Source organism: Sceloporus undulatus, chromosome 6 (assembly GCF_019175285.1).
Source record: "Sceloporus undulatus isolate JIND9_A2432 ecotype Alabama chromosome 6, SceUnd_v1.1, whole genome shotgun sequence".
Lineage (NCBI taxonomy): Eukaryota > Metazoa > Chordata > Lepidosauria > Squamata > Phrynosomatidae > Sceloporus > Sceloporus undulatus.
In genome coordinates this window covers 100,403,468-100,422,935 of record NC_056527.1, presented here as the reverse complement: position 1 = coordinate 100,422,935, position 19,468 = coordinate 100,403,468, and the positions used below count along the sequence as shown (strand labels likewise).

Here is a 19,468-nt window from a genome sequence, read left to right as displayed (position 1 = left end):
GTTCAGTCGTACATATATTGTGAGAAAAAGTGGTAAAAAATATTAACAAATAGAAATATTAATGCTCTCTCTCTCCCTCTCTCCCCCCCCTCTCTCAAACACACACACACAAATAATCACAAATTAATAGGGAAACAGGACATCACTGAAGAAGGTATGAAAAAATAAAGCTGAGACTGATCCTTCCATCCCTAAGATCTGCTTTGTATATATACAAAGTGCAGCTATGATCAAATCTTCATAACTATGAGCCATTTAGGACTTGCATGGAATGGAAAAAAAGTGAAAATCCATTGTCCTGGATAAAATCCCACTTTTATGCTTAACCCCTTCACATCCCTAAAGACTGCTATTCTACCTGCAATATCAAAATTTGCCATTAATTAGTTATTGATTTTCACACACTAAGGATGCTGCTATGCTGCTTCATTAATGAAGCCTGATGCCACTTTAAAGATCATGACTCCATTTTATGGAATCCTGGGTCAGTACAGTAAGATCTATATTGCATCACATCCTCTGGCTTGCCAAAAGCCAATCTAGCTCAGATCAAAAGTCAGTCAAACAAGACTGGAATAAACAGAGATGTCTAGGATAAATGGCCATAATAAATGACTAGCAGAACAACTCTTTGACCTGCCCAGGCTCTCATGCTACTCTGGTTATATTAAAAGTGTGACATTTTCTGAATATGAATAAACTGGACTATACAGAAATGCATTGATATCCAGAAAAGAACAAACATTCTGCCACAGCATACGGTTTCTATGCACCTTCCATCTCCAAGACTCTTTGAATGATATGATTCAACTGCTATTCCTGAGTAGAGAGGATTCATTAAACAATTGTTGTAGTTACAGGTATGTGCCTTCAGGTAATTTCTGTCTTTTGGCAACCCTAAGGCAACCCTATCATTAGGTTTTCTGGGGCTGAGAATGTGTGATTCACCTAAGATTACCCAGTGGGTTTCCTTGGCTGACTCAGGAAATTTCATTTGGGGTGGTGAATTCTTATTTGGGGGGCAATGCATTCAATGGGGGCAAATGACACATTCTTTAGAAGTATTTTTCAGTGTTCTTTAAAATATTTTCTTGACTCATCGAGTTTATTTGAAATCTGGGCTATGGTACAGGACAGTAGAAAACAATATTTATTCCCTCTCTCTTTAATAATTAAAGTTGCTATATTCATAGTTGTTGGACAATATCCTTTTGGAATCCAGAAGCTACATATTTTATTTAAATGTGATGAACTGAGATGAAATCACACATTAATCTCATTGAAACCAGTGGGAGATAGTTTTGCAATTGCTTTTCTAAGTAGCATGTTAATCAAGACTAACTTGCCCCATTGATTCTTGTAGGTATAAAAAGCAGGACTATATCCATCTCAAGCCAGTGATATAGTTCATATATATCACAGGTTTGGAATAATTGCTATGTAATAATAAACAAGAACAATAACTTGTGAATTTTATTCTGCATATCATTTGCGTGCAACAAACAGTGGTGTCTGGTTTGAATGCAGAATGGAAATACTGGTTTATCTTGGCTTTTTGTAGCAGCCCAAATAACAGTAAGTATCTCTTCCCCTTAGCATTTGTGCTTACCACTGGGGAAGTGCTCTCAGTTATGCTCTCAGCTATGTACATGTCTCAGTTCTGATGGAAAACCTATGCAACCTATGCAAACATTCCTTCAGTATAAGAGCAACTAATGGAATTTGGCAGTGGAAACATTGTCACTTGCAAGAGAGAAAATTAAATGACCAGAGGGACACAGAGGCTACCCAGAGCTCCTTCTTAGATACACATGTATGGCAACACATATTTTGTTTGACTTGCTTGTCTATGCTCCATTAATGAAACACATTTTCATTTTTAATCACCCTCACTGGGATCACTATATGGTTTCCTGATAATGATCCCCACTGGAACCTATTATTGGTGTGCATAATTGTCTCTTAACTTGTCTTTAAATTCTTCAGAGGATCAGGGCTATTCTGGGCCTTCAGCCAAGTTATAGTCATCAGACATGTTATAGATTGCTTTCACTTAATTAACACATTATATCTGTAGAATCTATTCTATCAGCTAATTGCTGAAATGAGGCATTGTACCTGTAAAATTTATATTTATCTGAACTTTATCTCAATCTGACTACAGCCATGATTATTTTTATATTACCATTATTATTCTTATTATTATTCTTATACCACAACATTTGCTTGCCATGCCTGCTTACTGAAGTATACTGCATAATCAGCATTATTTCCCACATGGGTTACTTCACATACTGTTAATGATCTCACAGACAGTTTCCGACACAGTTTTACAGACAAAAATAAACTCTCTGTACTGAAGAATATGATGCTGTCTATTTACATCTTTTCAAAATAGATATCCACATATCCTTCTGCACTAGCTCCACCTGCTGGCCACAATTATCTCTTTAATGAGAATGCTGCTGTCTAGTAAAGCATACATCACCATGTCCTCTGGCAAATCTAAAAACGGAGCTTGATGACTCATGGACATAGCTTTTCTCAAATTAAATGTAGTGTGAAAACTTGTAAAGTTACTTTTGAAAAAGTGATTATGGTTCTTCTCCAAGTTTATTGCTGCTGTCATAGTTGTAAAACTAATTTCTGAATTCTCAAAAGTAATTAGATTAGAATGATCCTCTCTTATTTTTTCTCACTCTCTGTCTTACAACTACTGCCCTGTGCTACACAATGCATACTTCTTCCATCCACTATCTTGACATCTCTGTACCCAAAGAGAGCACAAGGCAGCAGCACAAGACACAGCATGAGTGAACATCTGAACTCTCTGACAGTCTATTATTTATTGGAAGCATGCTTTTGTAACTATAAAAGTAATTTTAAAAATATCAATTATTGATAGTTACATTTCAACAGTAATGTAATGCAATTACACATTTATTATCAGAAAAGAGCATTATAACTAGAACACAGTTGACTGAGATCCTGTCCTAAAAGATATTCAGGTCTCACATAGCTAAGTTTATGTAGCTATGCCTCCCTCAAAACCCACCTTATAAGCTATGAAGCCCTCTCCATTACAACCATTTCCAAGTTTTTGGAGAGCAAAGGGATCAGTGGTAACACATCCAGCTATTTTCTGTTAGCTGGATATACCCACCTTGTAAGACATGTGGCCTACTTCCACCACCATGGATCTCCAGAGGTCCTTGGGACATACCTGTAGGTGACATCCATGCAGCATGTCCACCTAAAACAAAAAATGGCTGAATGTGTAAACAACCTGGAAATAGCCATGGGGGGCATTACTTGGCTTACAAAGTGGGTTTGGAGTGGGACCTTTTAGTTATTTCACTTTTAGAAGAGAATTCCAACTTACACAATTACTGAAAAAGTGGGTTGTGATAGGCAAACCAATGATATTGTAACTTAAATAACAAAATGCCACCCAGTCATTGGACTGTATTGAATGTTTTTCATGGTCTCTCACCTGTACCATATGAAAATGAGTAATTTCCTGGTATAAACCCAATTCTGATTCAGTCACACTTAAAGGTATGTTCATCAAAAGGATATTTAATAACTATACTCTAATTTGTGCCTCTTCTCCCCATGTGCTTTCTTAAAGCTGAGACTAGCAAACTGTGTTTGGGCCTGTATTTGCTTCTGGTAGATGTAAATGGAGTAATATTGCATTAAAATGTGAACTTAACAAATTTCTCATCCATGCCTAGCAACTTCACACAAAATGGATAATGCCATTTCTGGTAATTAACAGGCATAACATAATAATTTTTTTCCAAATCATTTGTCTATATATATAGATATAGATATATATATATATATATATCCTGTATACATCACCAACAACCAATGCTGCAGAATGGTGTTGTTGGACACAATGGGGGAGTGGCTCAGTCTAATAATACAGTGGTACCCCGGGTTACGAAAATAATCCGTTCCGCGGCGCCGTTCGTAACCCGAAATCGTTCGTAAGCCGAAAAAGCCATAGGCGCTAGCGCTAAAAGCCGCGATTTCGTGCGAAAAAGCGCCGAAAAGCACCAAAAATTTTTTTCGTAACCCGAAAAAAAAATGTAACCCGAAACAGTTTTTTCCTATAGTATTTTTTTCGTATCCCGGAAATTTCGTAACGCGGTGCTTTCGTATCCCGGGGTACCACTGTATCAGAATATAAGGTAGACATTATATATGATAGACAACATGAAGATTTATCATGATATTGTATTTGGCAATGGAGTCATGTGTAATTTCATCCTTCATTTTGAATATGTTGAATATGCTCCTGAGCAAGCCTTTCTACCTCAATGAGAACTTTCCCCCACATATTAGCAATTCCTACCCATACTTCTGTCTGTATTAAAACCTGAATATTTTTCAGGACAAAACATTGGTCTATCTGTGATGCTACAGGAGTGTTAGTCCTGACCTTATGTCAAAACTCTTATGAAACAGTTCACTGAGCAATTTCAGTTCAACACCAATCTTTTCACACATTCTGATTGGACTTATACATAGTAAGATCTTGAATACAAGTACAGTGGAACCTCGCCTTATGTGGGGGATCCGTTCCGGACCCCCCCCCCCCCCCCGTAAGGTGAATTCTGCCTATGCTCGAGTCCCATTCAAGTGAATGGGGCTCATGCGTGTGGCAGTGTGGCAGTGCAGCAGCACACGTGCGCCACAGGCACGTGTCCCATTCACTTGAATGGGACGTGCTGCCCTGCGCGCTCCTGCACGGCTTTAACACATACACTCAAAGCCATGTATAACACGCCCACATATAATGCGGCGCACTGTATGAACCAAACCTAAGTTGATCTACTTCTTTCATATGAAGGATTATACAATAAATAAATAAATAAATGCTGAGCAGAACAAAGCTTAGACATCTTACAGTACTTGAATGATTGGAGAGGTCAAGTAGTAGTATTCTCATGTTTAGATGCAGTGTTGGATGTAATACTGTGTAGGACAATAAAAGTAAAGATTTTCCCCCTTGACATGAATATCTAGTCATAACTGACTGTAGCAGGTGGTGATCATTTCCATTACTAAGTGAGGGAGCCACCATTGCCCAGTGGTCATGCAGCCGGCATGACTGCACAGAACGCTGTTAACATCCCACTGAATTGGTACCTATTCATCTAACCTGCATTTTCATAAGACTATCAAAATTGTTATTGTTACTGTCATTGTTATATTGTTTTGATTTTGCATCTCAGATTGCTCACACAAATGTCAAAGTAAAAAGTTCATGGCCATTATGCAAAATCCAGAGCAAACTGGATTTTACCTCTGGAGTGATCAGGGTACAGATACACTCCTGTCATAGACCTGCATTTGGTTTGCGTCAGAATGAATTTCAGGATAAAAAAGTCAAAAAGTTAACATTTATTGTACTAGCCAAAGGCCATGACAAAATGTGCTTATCAAAAAGCATAAAACATTTAATCACTTTCTGTCAGCTGAATTGGCTTTTTGTCAACATAGCCCCCATCTACTAACTGATTTCAGAGACCAGTCCACAAAAAGCAAAAACACCCTCCCAAAAGACAAGCCAGCTTCAGAAAGAAAGAAAGAAAGAATGAATGAAAGAAAGAAAGAAAGAAAGAAAGAAAAGATGTCACAAGAAAAAAGCCAAGCTGTGCCTTTTCCAACCCAATTACTACTCTTGCGTAAATTTAGGTCAGAATCAAAATGATCTTAAGTAATTAAATTTTAGTACCCAGTTGCAGTTGGCCTAGTGAGCTCTCAGCAAACTTTCAGTCTTCTTTCTGAGTTAGGATTGTATTCAAATGCAAATTCTTGGTGTCACAAGAAGTCAACTTATTGTTAGTTATTGTTGTATTTTTTAAAACTTAAGGAGAGATATTTATGTAGATATTCTGCCTTATCTATCAAAATAATTTCAAGTTTGGATACCATACATCCTTTATACTTCTCTGTCTAATGCAACAACTTGGGTTGGGTTGGCCATGGTTAATTTTAGCCATTCGGCTAGCCATATGAATGAAGATGACAGCAGACATATTAATTCACAGCAGGATATATCCAATGTGACTCATACTTTTAATTTCCTTTTAATTATCAAGATGTCTGATAGAATTTCAAAGTGGAACTCTTGCATAAAAAAAATTAAATGTACACATATGCAACAATTTTATTACATAAGCAAATTATTTTAATATATTTTTATAAATCCACTGAACTATTTTTAAGCCACATGAAATATACCCTTTGCTTAGAGATACATTTTGCCTTTGAAAAAGTTTGTTTGCTAATAGCTCCTCATGAGCCCTATTAGAGTTACCAAAACTTTCATATGTAATTCCACAAGAGATTAATCAACATCTCCAGTTTTCTGGACCACAGGGATGAAGCTGAATTGGTCACCATGAGCCTCATCACTGCAGCCCAGAGTTCAAATTCTCCGGAGTGTTATTAGGAAATTAAGATTTTAAAAAAAAAATCTGCTGGGAAGGTGCATCTTGTCAACTCTGAAGCAGCTGCCCTATGTGACTAATTATAAGTTTCATTTTTTAGAAACAAATTGCAACTGAAGACACATGGAATGAAGCAGAATGTAATGATTTCAGGTGCTTGTTATGTTTTAGCTTTTGTCATAGTTGGGTAGCACTGGTACTAAAAGGTCATGCACAAAATATGGAGAAAAAGAGGCAACCATTTAAACTAGTAATTTTTAACATTTCATTTCATTCTGAGAGCACAAATGTTTGTAACTGGAATGGTCTAATTAATCTTCAGGTCAGCCATTTTGGCTAGTATGGTTAAACACTGGTTCAATGAGAAAATAATAATAATAATAATAATAATAATAATAATAATAAGTCATTTCGTTTCCTTTTTTTCCTCCCCATTATGATATGACTTATCAATACTTAGTACCTCTTTTCAGGATATACCACAGGGTTTTCTGGGCTTTGTACACATAAAGAGGATTGGATCCTCCACCAGGGGTTTTAAGGAACATTCAGAATTATCTATCTCTGGGTGGAATGCAATGCAACTTCTCCTTAAAGTGCTCCCATTACACTACTTTAACATCTACACAAATCCCAATGAAGGTTTTGTCTGCATGAGCCAAATAAAATGGCCTCCCCTATCCTCTCAGTGGGGTGACCAAATGATGCACAGCCCAAACACAGCCCATTCAGCAGGGGTTTACCTCTGTTAAACTATACTAAAATACCTCCCTGTTTGCTCCAGATCTTCTTTGAGCCCATTGTTACAATGTTGGACAGCTGTTCAAAATGCAACATGCTGAGATGCCATTGTTATGTTCTCTGAGGTCAGAATGAGAAACCCAGCCATGATCACATGGGTCTGAAACAGACAGGCCACACGACACAGTTTACAACCATGTTTGTGGCATAGCATTTAGATGACACATACCCCGAACTTGACAGGAAACTGTGCCAGACCCACATCATCTTAAAAGAATTGCTCCTTTTGCTAACCCAATTCAAATGGTATCAAGTCAGCTTTAACGTTTAGTGACTCTGAATAAGATTTTATTTCTGTTTTAAAAAGCAGCTATACTGTAATTTGGTCACTGGATCTAAAAAGATGTCTGGCATTCTTCTAGAGACTTATCTCTCTGTAAATGGATTTACATGTATGCAAAATTGAAACATAATAGTTTCATAACATCCATAGTGACTGCTGTGCTGTGCTCCGATGTTCAATGGATACTGATGTGTATTGGGACACTTCCTGATGCTCATCAGGACACTGGCTACGAAATCATGACCCTAATTCTAGCAGAACTTGTTGGCATAAAAAATAACATTATTAGGGTCTATCATTAAAAGTCCCAAACAGGCTTTGTGTACTTTTAGCCAGCCACCGTTAATAAATCCATTGCTGTCTGCAGTTTGCTCTAGCTTGTTCTTATCATTGCTAAATTGATACTGTTGTCAAACTGCTGCAATTGCCATAATTTGTGACCAGAATCACACAAGGAAAACGAACTAGCTGTTGCTGCAAAATGTACTGGTCACGTAGGACTTGTTTTCTGATAGATAAGAATAACCCTTCCTTGGTGCCTTGAGCCAGATATGCCACAGGGCCAGATATGGATCATCTGGCTCCAGGGGCTGCAGAGATTGCAAAGTGTGTGTACGCGCACACACACACGCAGTTCCCCAAAGGAACTGCGCCCTTCCCAGAAGGCATCTGGCTCCATCCTGGCTTCTGAGGGAGAGGGGGTGGGCCAATCCCATCAGGCTTCCCCCAAAGGAACGCGCCCTTCCCAGAAGGCATCTGGCTCCTCCTCCATCCCTTTCCCTTTTGTATCATGTTTCTTAGTTGTTAAGCCTGAGGATAGGGAACCGTCTAATTAGAGATTGTATGTACAGTGCGGTGTCAATTTACAGCACTATATAAATAAAGCTTAATAATAATAATAATAACCTTCAAAAAGCTCATCAACATTTGGAGAGCCTGTGAATTTCCTAGGTTTTCTTAGGTGAGGAATCATCATGGTTAATTTTTCAAGTTCCGTCTCTGAAAGCTACATATAACCTGGTATCTCCTGGCAGTCCCCGTCCAAGTACTAAACTAGGGCCAAACTGACCCTGAATAGCTTCACAAAATCTGAATATTTTTGGACTGCAGCTCAGTCTCGTCCATTTCTCAGCATTGGCTACCCCAGCTAGGGGCTGCTGGAACTTCAGTCCAACAACAGCTGGGACTCTTAAATCATGAGTAGTTCAGTGCTTATCGTATGTGCTGAAAACAGCAGGGTAGGAAAGAGAAAAAAGGAGGCTTGGAAATTTTTGGACTACAGCTCCCATAATCCCCCTCCAGCATAGGTTTGTAGTCCAAAACTCCCAGCTTGACTTCTTCACTTATCTCCACATAAAAATATGCGAACGCTAACTCCCCTCTCCCTCCCTCGTCCGTGCAAAAACACAAAAATCACACATTCATGGCAAGACAGCTTTTTAGGACTTGCTAGGTAAAAATGTAACACCTTGCACCCCTGCAGTTTTTACACTGATCCGTAAAACATAAACTTTTAGAACAATGCAATTCAAAGGTAATTTCCTGCCCCTGATTGGAATGGGTGATCGCTGCCCCTTGTAAGGGATAGACATGTAATTACTCACACTGCTCATGGGGTTGAATACGTACTTTCATTACCCCATCATTCTTCAGCACCAAAATAATTATTCTGTCATTTCATGTTACTCTACTATTCTACCTAATCACATAGAAGCCTTTAAAAAGGCCGTTAAGATGGATCTCTTCAAGCAGGCCTTTCCAGATTAGCCCTTCCAGGTTATCTCCTCCCCCACCGTCACTGACCATATTGGCCCTGTTCCCCCCCCTCCCCAAAAGTAGATACTTACCTCCAATCATTGTGCATTTTAGCAAATCTGTATTTTAAATTTTGAATTTATATTGTTTATTTCTGTTTTATTGCTCTTTGTTAATGTTTTATGAGTTGGGGGAGGGTTGGGAATGGGATTGATATAATCCAGGAGCCCTGGTGGCCAGTGGTAAATACCTGTACTGCCGCATTCACTCAAACCACAGGTTGGCAGTTCAAGACCAGCAAAAGGGCCCAGCTCGACTCAGGCTTGCATCTTCCGAGGTCGCTAAAATGAGACTCAGATGTTGGATGCAAATTAGCTTACTTGCTAATTACTTACTTGCTGTTCACCTATGATCTTTGGAATAGCGGTATATAAATAAAACAATAATAATTATTATAATTCTGTATTTTTATTCTTATGACATTTTATTGTTATATTTGTGTTGTAGTCTGCCTTGATTCCCTTGGGAATCTATTGCTAAATGTTATTGAATAAAGTCAGTGTTTACTTTTTACAACAGAAGCCTCTGCCTGTGTGCATTTCAAACCATGTAGACACACAGAACTATGCTACCGAACATATTAAACTTGTAAGAGGAAGACATTTTGGACCCTAGCCCTGTACATTTAGGGAAAGTGTATAAAGGGTGGATGCTGGGCAGGTGTCATTGATGAGGGGCCTCTTAATAAGTAAGAGGTTAAAGGTAAAATGTAACCTCAAGGTAAGAAGGCAACATACCCCTCATTTTCCAATGTGTTCCCTGGTTGCAAAGGAGAGGTGGTTAGTAAGGAGAAGGTTCTCTCCCATGTCCCCACTAACCATGATTTCAGTGGTGGTGGAACTAAGGGAAGGGCCTCTCCTGATGATCTCAGGGCACAAGCCAGCTCATTTATTTTATTTTATTTTATTTTATTCAATTTCTGTACTGATTTTTCTCCAGGAAGGACTCAAGGTGGCTTACAAGATAAAAACATCTAAAAAACTTCACTGTGAAAAATTAAAAACAATTAAAGTCATCTAGGTAGATACAGTCGGCCTAATAGCCTTGACCTGAGCCATACAGGGTTTTATAAGGCATAATCAGCACTCGGTTATCTTTAGTGAATTTTAGATGGACAAGAATTTTTTTTCCTAAGAGAAATTGTTTTTTTCTGGCTATTTTCTCATGAACACCATTTTGGTCTGGCTTTTCCTCAGTATCTGAATCATGAATATTTACATTAGCCAAGATGAGAATGGCCTGTACCAATCTGGATGTTTTTCTGGGGTCCTTTGTGACTTTCTAGGTCATGTATTGGTTCTTGAAGAGATTTTGGTAGGATGATTGTTTCTGGGTGAACGTCCCTGTGAATTTTTGCTAAGGTTGTATAGAAAAGGAAATTTTTACCAGTTTTTTTTTAATTTCTTCTGGCAATCCTATGATGGACTTTCTCCATTTGATGTACTGGCTGACAATAGATTGGCATAGCTATAATTGTGCCAAGACAGAGGGACCAGACACCATGATATAGGTTTTAATGAGGCCACCACTTTATTGCAATCACAAATGTCATGAATCAGTCATTTTCCCAAATAACATCAGCTCCTGGTTAACAGGATGTATGTAATACAGGTCTAGAGGACAAAGAGCACAATGGCTTCTGAAATTCATGGGGTTGTCATAAATTGACAGGTACTGTAATTTCACACACAGAGGTAGATCCAAAGAGGACATATTCTGAGGTGAAGGAAGTGCCTCTCAGCCTTGTGGCCTTCTAGACATTTTGTGCTGCTCCCAGAATCCATCATCATTTGTCATGCTGGTAGAGACATCTGAGAGTTGAAGCTGGAGGATCAAAGGTTGAGATTCCCTGGATTAAAAGTTTTCCTTCGGATGAATGGGGGAAGCCAAAAAGTGAACATAAGGCCTAGCTAAGCTGAGACATGTTAAAGAAAATGTATCATAAATTAAGGAAAAATTACCAGTAGATGCTGCAAAGTTATTAAGGATTTAGGAATCTCAAAGAAAAGCAGATTAAGCCTGACAGAATATTCTGATCCATGTCTTCATCAACTGTTGGTTTTATCTACTCATACCAATAACAATCTGAAATGTAAGGTAAAGGTTCATTATGACTAGTTTTTACTTGGTTGTTGCGTAGCAATTTTCTACTATGACTATTCATGGTTGACTAATATATTTTCAATATCCTGTTAAGATTTGTTATATGTGTTCAAGCTTTTTCTGGGCAGATGTTCCAAAACACCTATAAATGGTAAGGTGTATGTGTGGTTCAGGGTCAGATAGTTAGGAAAGACATCTGGACTGGCACTATGTTGTAAAATATTTTTCCCCTTCATTTCACTGTTGTCGCCATACTTGAACTCAAGCAGGAAAGGGGATAGGTTTCCCCTACACTAGAGTACTGGGGTTCTCATTCTCATTTCACCACACTAGGATTTTCATTCAGATCAAATCCTCTATGCTTGCTCTAGAGTAAAACAAAACACAAATGCAGCTACAAACAAAGCTAATGTCTACTTTGGCCCTTAATGTCTTGCTTTGAGTCTGCAGTGGAATCTTAATTACCGTATGTTATAGCAATCCGCTGTCAGTTCTCTCCCAGTACTCATGAGCTGCTTTGTCCCATTAATCCAAGGTAAAGTAAGGAAAAAGAATGCTTTTGATGGCATATTGTTCTTTAAAATATAACTGCACATTTCTTTCAAGCTCCTAAATAGAAGTTTTTCTTCAAACCCTATGCAAAGAATTTCTAAATGCTTCCTTTACCTCTTTGTTTCTTAGTGTATAGATAAAAGGATTCAGCAAGGGAGTCACAACTGTGTTTAAGATGTTCACCATTTTGGGTATTTCTAAAGATGTCTGTTTGAAAGGCTTGACAAACAGAAAGATAGTAGAGCCATACCAAATGATAACAACAGCAAGATGAGAGGGGCATGTGGAAAAGGCCTTTTGTTGTCCTTTAGATGAAGGGATGCGCAGGATGATGGAGATGATGTAAATGTAAGAAAGAAGAGTTATCACACAGGAACCCAAGATGACTATAACAGATATCACAAAAGCTGCCATCTCAATGTAATAGGTGTCAGTGCAGGAAAGAATGATCCAGGAATCAATGTTACAGTAGAAATGATTAATCACATTGGGCCCACAGAAAGACAGCTTTGTGATCAGAAAAGCTGGTATACAAATTATGAGGAATCCACCGAGCCAGGAACAAGCTGCCAACTTGCTTGAGAAGCTGATGTCCATGATAGTGTTGTAATCCAAGGGATAACATATGGCCAAATATCGGTCATATGCCATGGCAGATAACAGGAAATATTCTGTACACCCAAAGGCAAAAACAAAGTACATCTGTAAAATGCAGCCCATGAATGAGATGCTTCTGCTTTTCTCTTGTAATAGTGTAAGGTTCTTGGGGACAGAAGCTGTAGTATACCATATCTCCAGGAAAGAGAGGTTGCAAAGAAAGAAATACATGGTCGTATGGAGATGATTATTTGTTATTACTAGAAGGATGATGGCCATGTTGCCCAAAAGTGTCAAGATGTACATGATAAGAAAGAGCATAAAGATGATGAACTGTAAATACTGAGGTCCAGAGAAGCCAAGAAGAATGAATTCCACAACTCTTGTTTCATTTTGGGTTCCTTCATGTTTTGCTCCCATCTGTCTTCTTTTGCCTGGCAAAACAAATTGCTGAATTAATATATTGAGCCAGAGCCACACAAAGGAGATTATCACACAGGAGGAAAGTGTCCTTCTCTCATGCTTAATTCATGTTATTAGCATGATTGGGGGAAGATTATCACACCCGTGCATGCTTATCCCATTTTTCTACCATCTGTAAACAGTAATGGACCCATCATTGGATATTAACGGGAACTCCCATTAATACCCAATGATGGGTCCATTACTGTTTACAGATGGTAGAAAAATGAGATAAGCATGCAGGGGTGTGATAATTTTCCCTTCAGTCATGCTAATAACATGAATGTATGTGTAATAACTGTTTGTGCTTGTTGTAATTTTCAATCATGGAGAGGGGGAAAGCTTCTAGATATTGTTTAATTTGGTGAAGCAGGTGATACTTTATGATTGACTAAACATCATATGACACATTAAGTATTTTGGTGAGGTTCTGGTATACCTGTTTTGATGCCTACCTAAGACTGTAGGTAAAGTAAGGACTTTCCAAACACCAGGCATGCAATAATATGAGTTTGGTAGACTGTTTGGTTCCTTAGCTCACAGACTATGGAGATCAGCCCAAAAGTGAGTTTGGTAGCAGCTCACATTCACAATGTCAGATTCAGATTCAACAGAACATGAAATTATCTTGAAATATTCAGCCATTAATAGTCTGGAAAAATGGCATGATTTAAGTACTGGGAAAATGTAATAACATTAATTCTGTACATTTATGTGAATCCAAAGAGCATCTGAGAGAAATAAATTGATAAGATCTTCTTACAAGAAAGAGAAAATGGAAATGGAAACACATCTGATGAGTACATTGTTATAACCTTATATTATCAGGTCATTATGTTTCAATATGTATTTATTGTATTATTTACTTATTGGCCACGGGAAGCTGGAAACAGCTTATAAAAAGAAAATAACTGACTGGATGTGCTTCTTTGGATTAAGCAGCATTAAAGCTGCATTGTTGTTTTATAGTTTGTCTTTAAAAATAAATGAGAAAATAGAGCCACTTACCAACTACATTATGCTATGTTTTATCTGGTTCAATTTTCTAACTGAATCACTGTGCTTATGCATTGTTATCCCGCCCATTCAGTGTATGCTTCATATGTACACACATTTTCGTTCTTACAATTTTTGGCTCAAATGTTTCTCATACTCACCCAGCCTAAAATGATGCTCTCTTGTACAGTTGCTTGCAATCAAAAAGCATATGATTGACTAAAGGCCATATATTTAATCTCACCTACAGGCTCCCTTAATATTTCATATTCAAATAGTTTGTCAGACTTTGAAAAAAATATTGTAAAAGTTGTGTAATCATTAGGTAGGGATGGGGGACTCCAGAAGTCATTTAAGGGGGGGGGGGGGGAGAGAAGTGTTCCATTCTCTCTATAGAATTATAATGTTATGTTCTTTCTGTGCTTCTAAACACATACTGTTTACCATAGGAAAAAAGAAAGCATCATGGGATAGATGGATTATGTGGATTCAGTTATAATTATTATCAAAGGAGTTATTCACATCCATTGGGGTGGGTTTCTATTATTACCATATATACTTGTATGACATTACTTGTACACTCTTATAGTACTGCTATTCCACTTTTGCTGCTCTGCCTCCTATTACATTCTCAGATTTCTAATTCATTGAGGCCTGAGAACTCTCTGGCTGAGAATTCTAAATGCCCCTTCCCTAAACTGCAAATCCCAGAATGCAACAGGAGGCAGCCAGAGCAGCAGAAGTGGAATAACAGCTCTATAAGAGTGTAGTGCGGTCATCTCCATTGTGCATCAACAGGGTTCCAGTCTTGGTATCCAAATTCCACAGTTCAGTTTCTTATTTCCATTCAGTTGATCATAACATTAGGCATGGCATAAGGTGTTTGACTACATAAGAAGCTTTGTTGTTCTTGTTGTTTTTGTTGTTGTGTGCATTCAAGTTATTTCCAACATTTGGCAACCCCAAGGCAAACCTGTTGTGGTTTTCTTGGCAAGTTTCTTCAGATGAGGGTTGTCTTTGCCATCTTCTGAGGCTGAGAGTGTATGACTTGCCCAAGGTCACCCAGTGGGTTTCATGGTTCCACAGGGATTTCAACCCTGGTCTCCAGAGTCATAGACACAAGCCGCTATGCCATGCTCGCTCTCCTGATAAGTTTTGCCATCTAATTATTCCACTGCTCAAACTACCAGCCTCCTTCCTCAAGACTATTTGCCGCCCTTTGCATCCCACCATCTCAAATTTGGGGAGGAGGGATTCAGTCTATATGGCATCAGTTCCATTGCATGTTTCTTCTTGGATTGCTGTGGTTCATGCCAATACTCTACTGCAGCTTGTGTCAATAAATCAGAACAAGATGTTAATAATTTTTACTATGAATGAATCTACCATGAATCATTTGTGGAACAAATCTTTGTAGAACAAAAATATGTTACCCAGGAAGCAGCATTTTTGTGATGGACCTCACTCTAATATACATTGCATAGGGAACCCAGGCAAAGTTTAGATGCTGGGAGGTGGGAATGGCCAGAGACTGGGTTGAAGATTATCACCTGAAATGTGACTAAGGGCTCTTCAGACACTGGTCCAAAACCATGTTAGCTGGTGAGGGAATTTGTCAGGAAAATGCTGCATGCGTTTGTTCTATAGAATTTGTTCAATATGGGATTGATGATAGACTCATTCAAGTGGCTTCCACTGTCAGTGGAACAGTAAGTCTGTTGTGGATTTTATCCCAGCCTTTACAGGAGCCATCCAACATGGTGACCCGGGTTCAGAGATATATCCAACATCTTGGAAAGATCCTCTAAAGGATGACCTAAAAGATGGATGAGATTCACCATCACACTGACATGGAAGCCATCAACCACTGCTGTCAAGTCATGATGTGGCCAAAGCACAAGAGTCTCAGTTTAGTCTCCTTGGCTACTAGGGATAGTTTAGGTCTGATTTGCTCTAGAACCCATATGCTTGTCTTTTTAGCAATTTATGGTACTGTAGAACTCTCCTCCAGCAGCATATTTAAAATGAGTTGATTTTCTACCTATCACCTTCCTTCACTGACCAGTTTCCCCAAACATACATAGAAAGTGGAAATACGATGGCTTGGACCAGCCTGACTTCAGTATTCAATGATACATCTTTATATAGCCATCACTATTTAACCATATATCAGTTTTCATTCATAGGGGAATAAGTGTGCTAGAACCATCCCCTCTTTATGTGTTCCTCTTGATCACCTCATGAAGAGAGCAACTTTCTGAAATACAAAGCTTACTCTAACTGTAGAGGAGGTCTGTTCAATCGGAAAATCTGAACACAAGAAGGCGAAACACAAAAATGTTTGAAAAGTCCAGCTCCTTCTATATTTAGGCTAAAAAACTCATTTGTTTAAAGTGTCTACTAACTGAGCTACATATCTCTTGATTCAATAGTTGTTAAACACTACAGAGATTTGTTTTTATTTCTTTAAATATTAAAAAAGACAGTAGAATGAAGCTCAGCAAAAACCAAGTTCAGTACCATATTGCTAGAAAGAAGAAATTAAGACATGATGGGCTATTTCAGTTAGCATATACATAAAAAACACCCCCAAACCCCAACCCTAACTCATTTCATTTCATTTATCAGTCATTCTGTCACCAAAGTTTCATGGCAACATACAATAATTACAGAAGAAAACACAGTAATATGGATAGAATATAGTGTTATATAGTCACAATTAAAAGCAATAATATAAAGACAATTTTAAGCACTGAAGAATATGAAAATGACAAAATTTACAGTAGTGGAATTTAAACAGGGAATGAATGCTATAAAACCATGGCGATTACAAACAATGTTAAAAAAACAATTAGACAATAAAATAAAGAATACATTTGAAATCCTGAGGTAATTGAAAACAAAGCATTTTGAAAACAAAGAGTCAACTTATTTCTAACCAGAGCTTACTGCCAAGGATTTCCTGATAACACAAGTAAAGAACATCTCTTGACTTCTCCACCATCAGAGTCACAGTTCAATACTGGAACATGCTGCTATGAAGAGTCAGTTCTTTTGATATTGAGCTTTCTCACAAGAAGTCCCAGTTGAGCAATCCAACTTTTTGAACAGGGAGATGATGAATAATTTGGAATAGCATAGGACCAGTGTATGGAAGCTGAAATATTGCCAAACAGTTTACTCAGAGTTTCTTTAACCTCTTGATTTCTCAGGCTGTATACAATGGGATTAAACATAGGAGTGAGGACAGTATACAGTAGGGAAAGTATTTTGTTAGATTCTACTGATTCTGTCCCTATGGAGACTGCATATGTAATGCCCAGTGTCCCATAGAAAGTACTTACTACAATAAGATGAGAACTACAAGTGGAAAAAGCTTTCTTCTTTCCAGAGGAAGATGGGATTTTGAAAATAGTCAATAAAATATAGACATATGATGTGATGGTCAAGATGAAAGGACACAGTGACACTGCAAAACATGCTACGAAAATAGCCACTTCTGCTCGGTGGGTGTCAGAGCAAGACAATTTCAACAAGGGTGTCAAGTCACAAAAGAAGTGATCGATATGATTAGGACCACAGAGTGTTAAAGAAGTGGATACAATCAAATTCAAAGCAGCAGCTGACAAGAAGCCCCATAACCATGTACAAGTGATTAATTTAAAGCAACAATTCCAGCTCATCAACTTTGTATAGTGAAGTGGGTTACAGATGGCAAGATAGCGATCATAGGACATCAGCAACAGAAGAAAACATTCAACAGTTCCAAGGGCACAGAAAATGTACAGCTGTATGATGCAACCTGTCACTGAAATGGTTTTCTCCTTTCTCAATAAATCTACCAACATCTTAGGGGTGATGTTTGAAATGTACCAGATCTCTAGGAATGATAAGTTGCCAAGAAGAAAATACATTGGTGTGTGGAGCCGTCTCTCAAAAGAAATAGCTACTAAAATGAGAGCATTCCCAATTATCGTTAAGACATATATTGCTAAAAAGAGTGGGAAGATAAAAAACTGAAGTTCTTTCAGATTCCCAAAGCCATGGAGTATTAAAAATGTCAAAGCTGTTCTGTTTCTATATGCGTCCTGCTTTGTGAGATCCTAATTTGGAGGAGAAAAGATATTTATAAAATTAATAATGTGTATATAGTTATGGATTTTGCATTGCAAGTATTAATTTGATCTGCAGCATATGATCTATATACATATGTGGGTCTCTAAACTGTAATTATTATTCTGTTTCTCTCTTTATACTGAATACTTTATATCATTTGAAGAGAATTTCTTATTACTTTGTCATGAAAATATACAATTGAACACCCAAGAGGGATATACACAATATATACTAGCCTATTTCTGCAAGTTCAAAATCCCTCCTCATTTTGATAAAAGATGCCCTCATTACCTCCATGGTCCTTTTCTTTCTTGGATTCTTAAATCACACACCAATGCCACAATTGCCTGTTTCATGCACATCGAACCCAAACCGGCTGCACAATCGAAATTTCTCTTTGAAGGAATGACTTTTAAGCCTGTCTCTTTATGCTATTTCCTCATGTTGGCTGTTTCCTTGAATTAAAATTCTTTCCCTTGTGGCACTAAACTATGCTAACGTTAAATTGTAGATGATTACCCCAGGGAATACTGCTGGGGGGGCAGAGAGGTACATTTCTAAACAGCACCAAAGAATATAGATTTTGAAGTCTGTGAATTGCTTGTTTGTTTAAAATGATGATATTGAGATTCAGTTTTCTATAAAGCAGTCCTACTAAAAGTGGTGATCCATGGACCAGTGTTGGTCCATTAGCTGCTGGTTGCAACCAATAGCCATAAGTGGTGTGCTGGCCCCTGGGCAGATTGGTGAGAAAATGACCAGTTCCCTACATCAAATGGGTTAAGAAGGATAAAATTCTCCATTAGGAAAACCTGAGCAGAAATCTCTTCAGACATCAGTGGTGTGTCTCATTGTATTGGAAAAGGTCATCAAGAATTCTATCATACTGGATACTTCTCCAAACTACAAATCCCAAGAGCCATGACAGTTAAAGTAGTGTCAAACCGCTTTATTTCTCCAGCGTGGAAGAGTGACTAATGGTCAGTTAAGATGGTATTGAGGGATTTCAGTATAGGCAAAGCCAATCCCCTTATTGGCCACATGAGGAATAGGTACAAAGGGCAATAAAAGACAGATAATAACATTACAACTTCACAAGCGACAGTTAATAATTTCTCTCAAGGTCCAGTTGCCCTGTGCAAAGCAAAGTGCACCTCTCTTTGGCAGAGAACATTGAATTTCTCAAAAAGCCTCTGTACTATTACATCTGGAAAATTTTCCAAAGAAAGAGAATAGTGTTTACATTTCTATATTGCTTAATAGTGAACTCAGCACT

At 38.0% G+C, this 19,468-nt stretch overlaps 2 protein-coding genes across 2 annotated transcripts; both read right to left on the bottom strand.

The window, feature by feature from the left end:
• Positions 1 to 12,096: 12,096 nt before the first annotated feature.
• On the bottom strand, positions 12,097 to 13,038 carry LOC121934821 (olfactory receptor 6F1-like). Its single transcript, XM_042475700.1, has one exon. The coding sequence runs from the start codon at positions 13,036 to 13,038 to the stop codon at positions 12,097 to 12,099; it is 942 nt and encodes a 313-aa protein (XP_042331634.1).
• Positions 13,039 to 17,111: 4,073 nt separating this feature from the next.
• On the bottom strand, positions 17,112 to 18,489 carry LOC121933710 (olfactory receptor 11A1-like). Its single transcript, XM_042473697.1, has 2 exons — positions 18,484 to 18,489; positions 17,112 to 18,179 (listed from the first exon to the last, which is right to left on the bottom strand). Exons 1-2 carry the CDS (start codon positions 18,487 to 18,489, stop codon positions 17,112 to 17,114), a joined length of 1,074 nt encoding a protein of 357 aa, XP_042329631.1.
• Between the last annotated feature and the right edge of the window lie 979 nt (positions 18,490 to 19,468).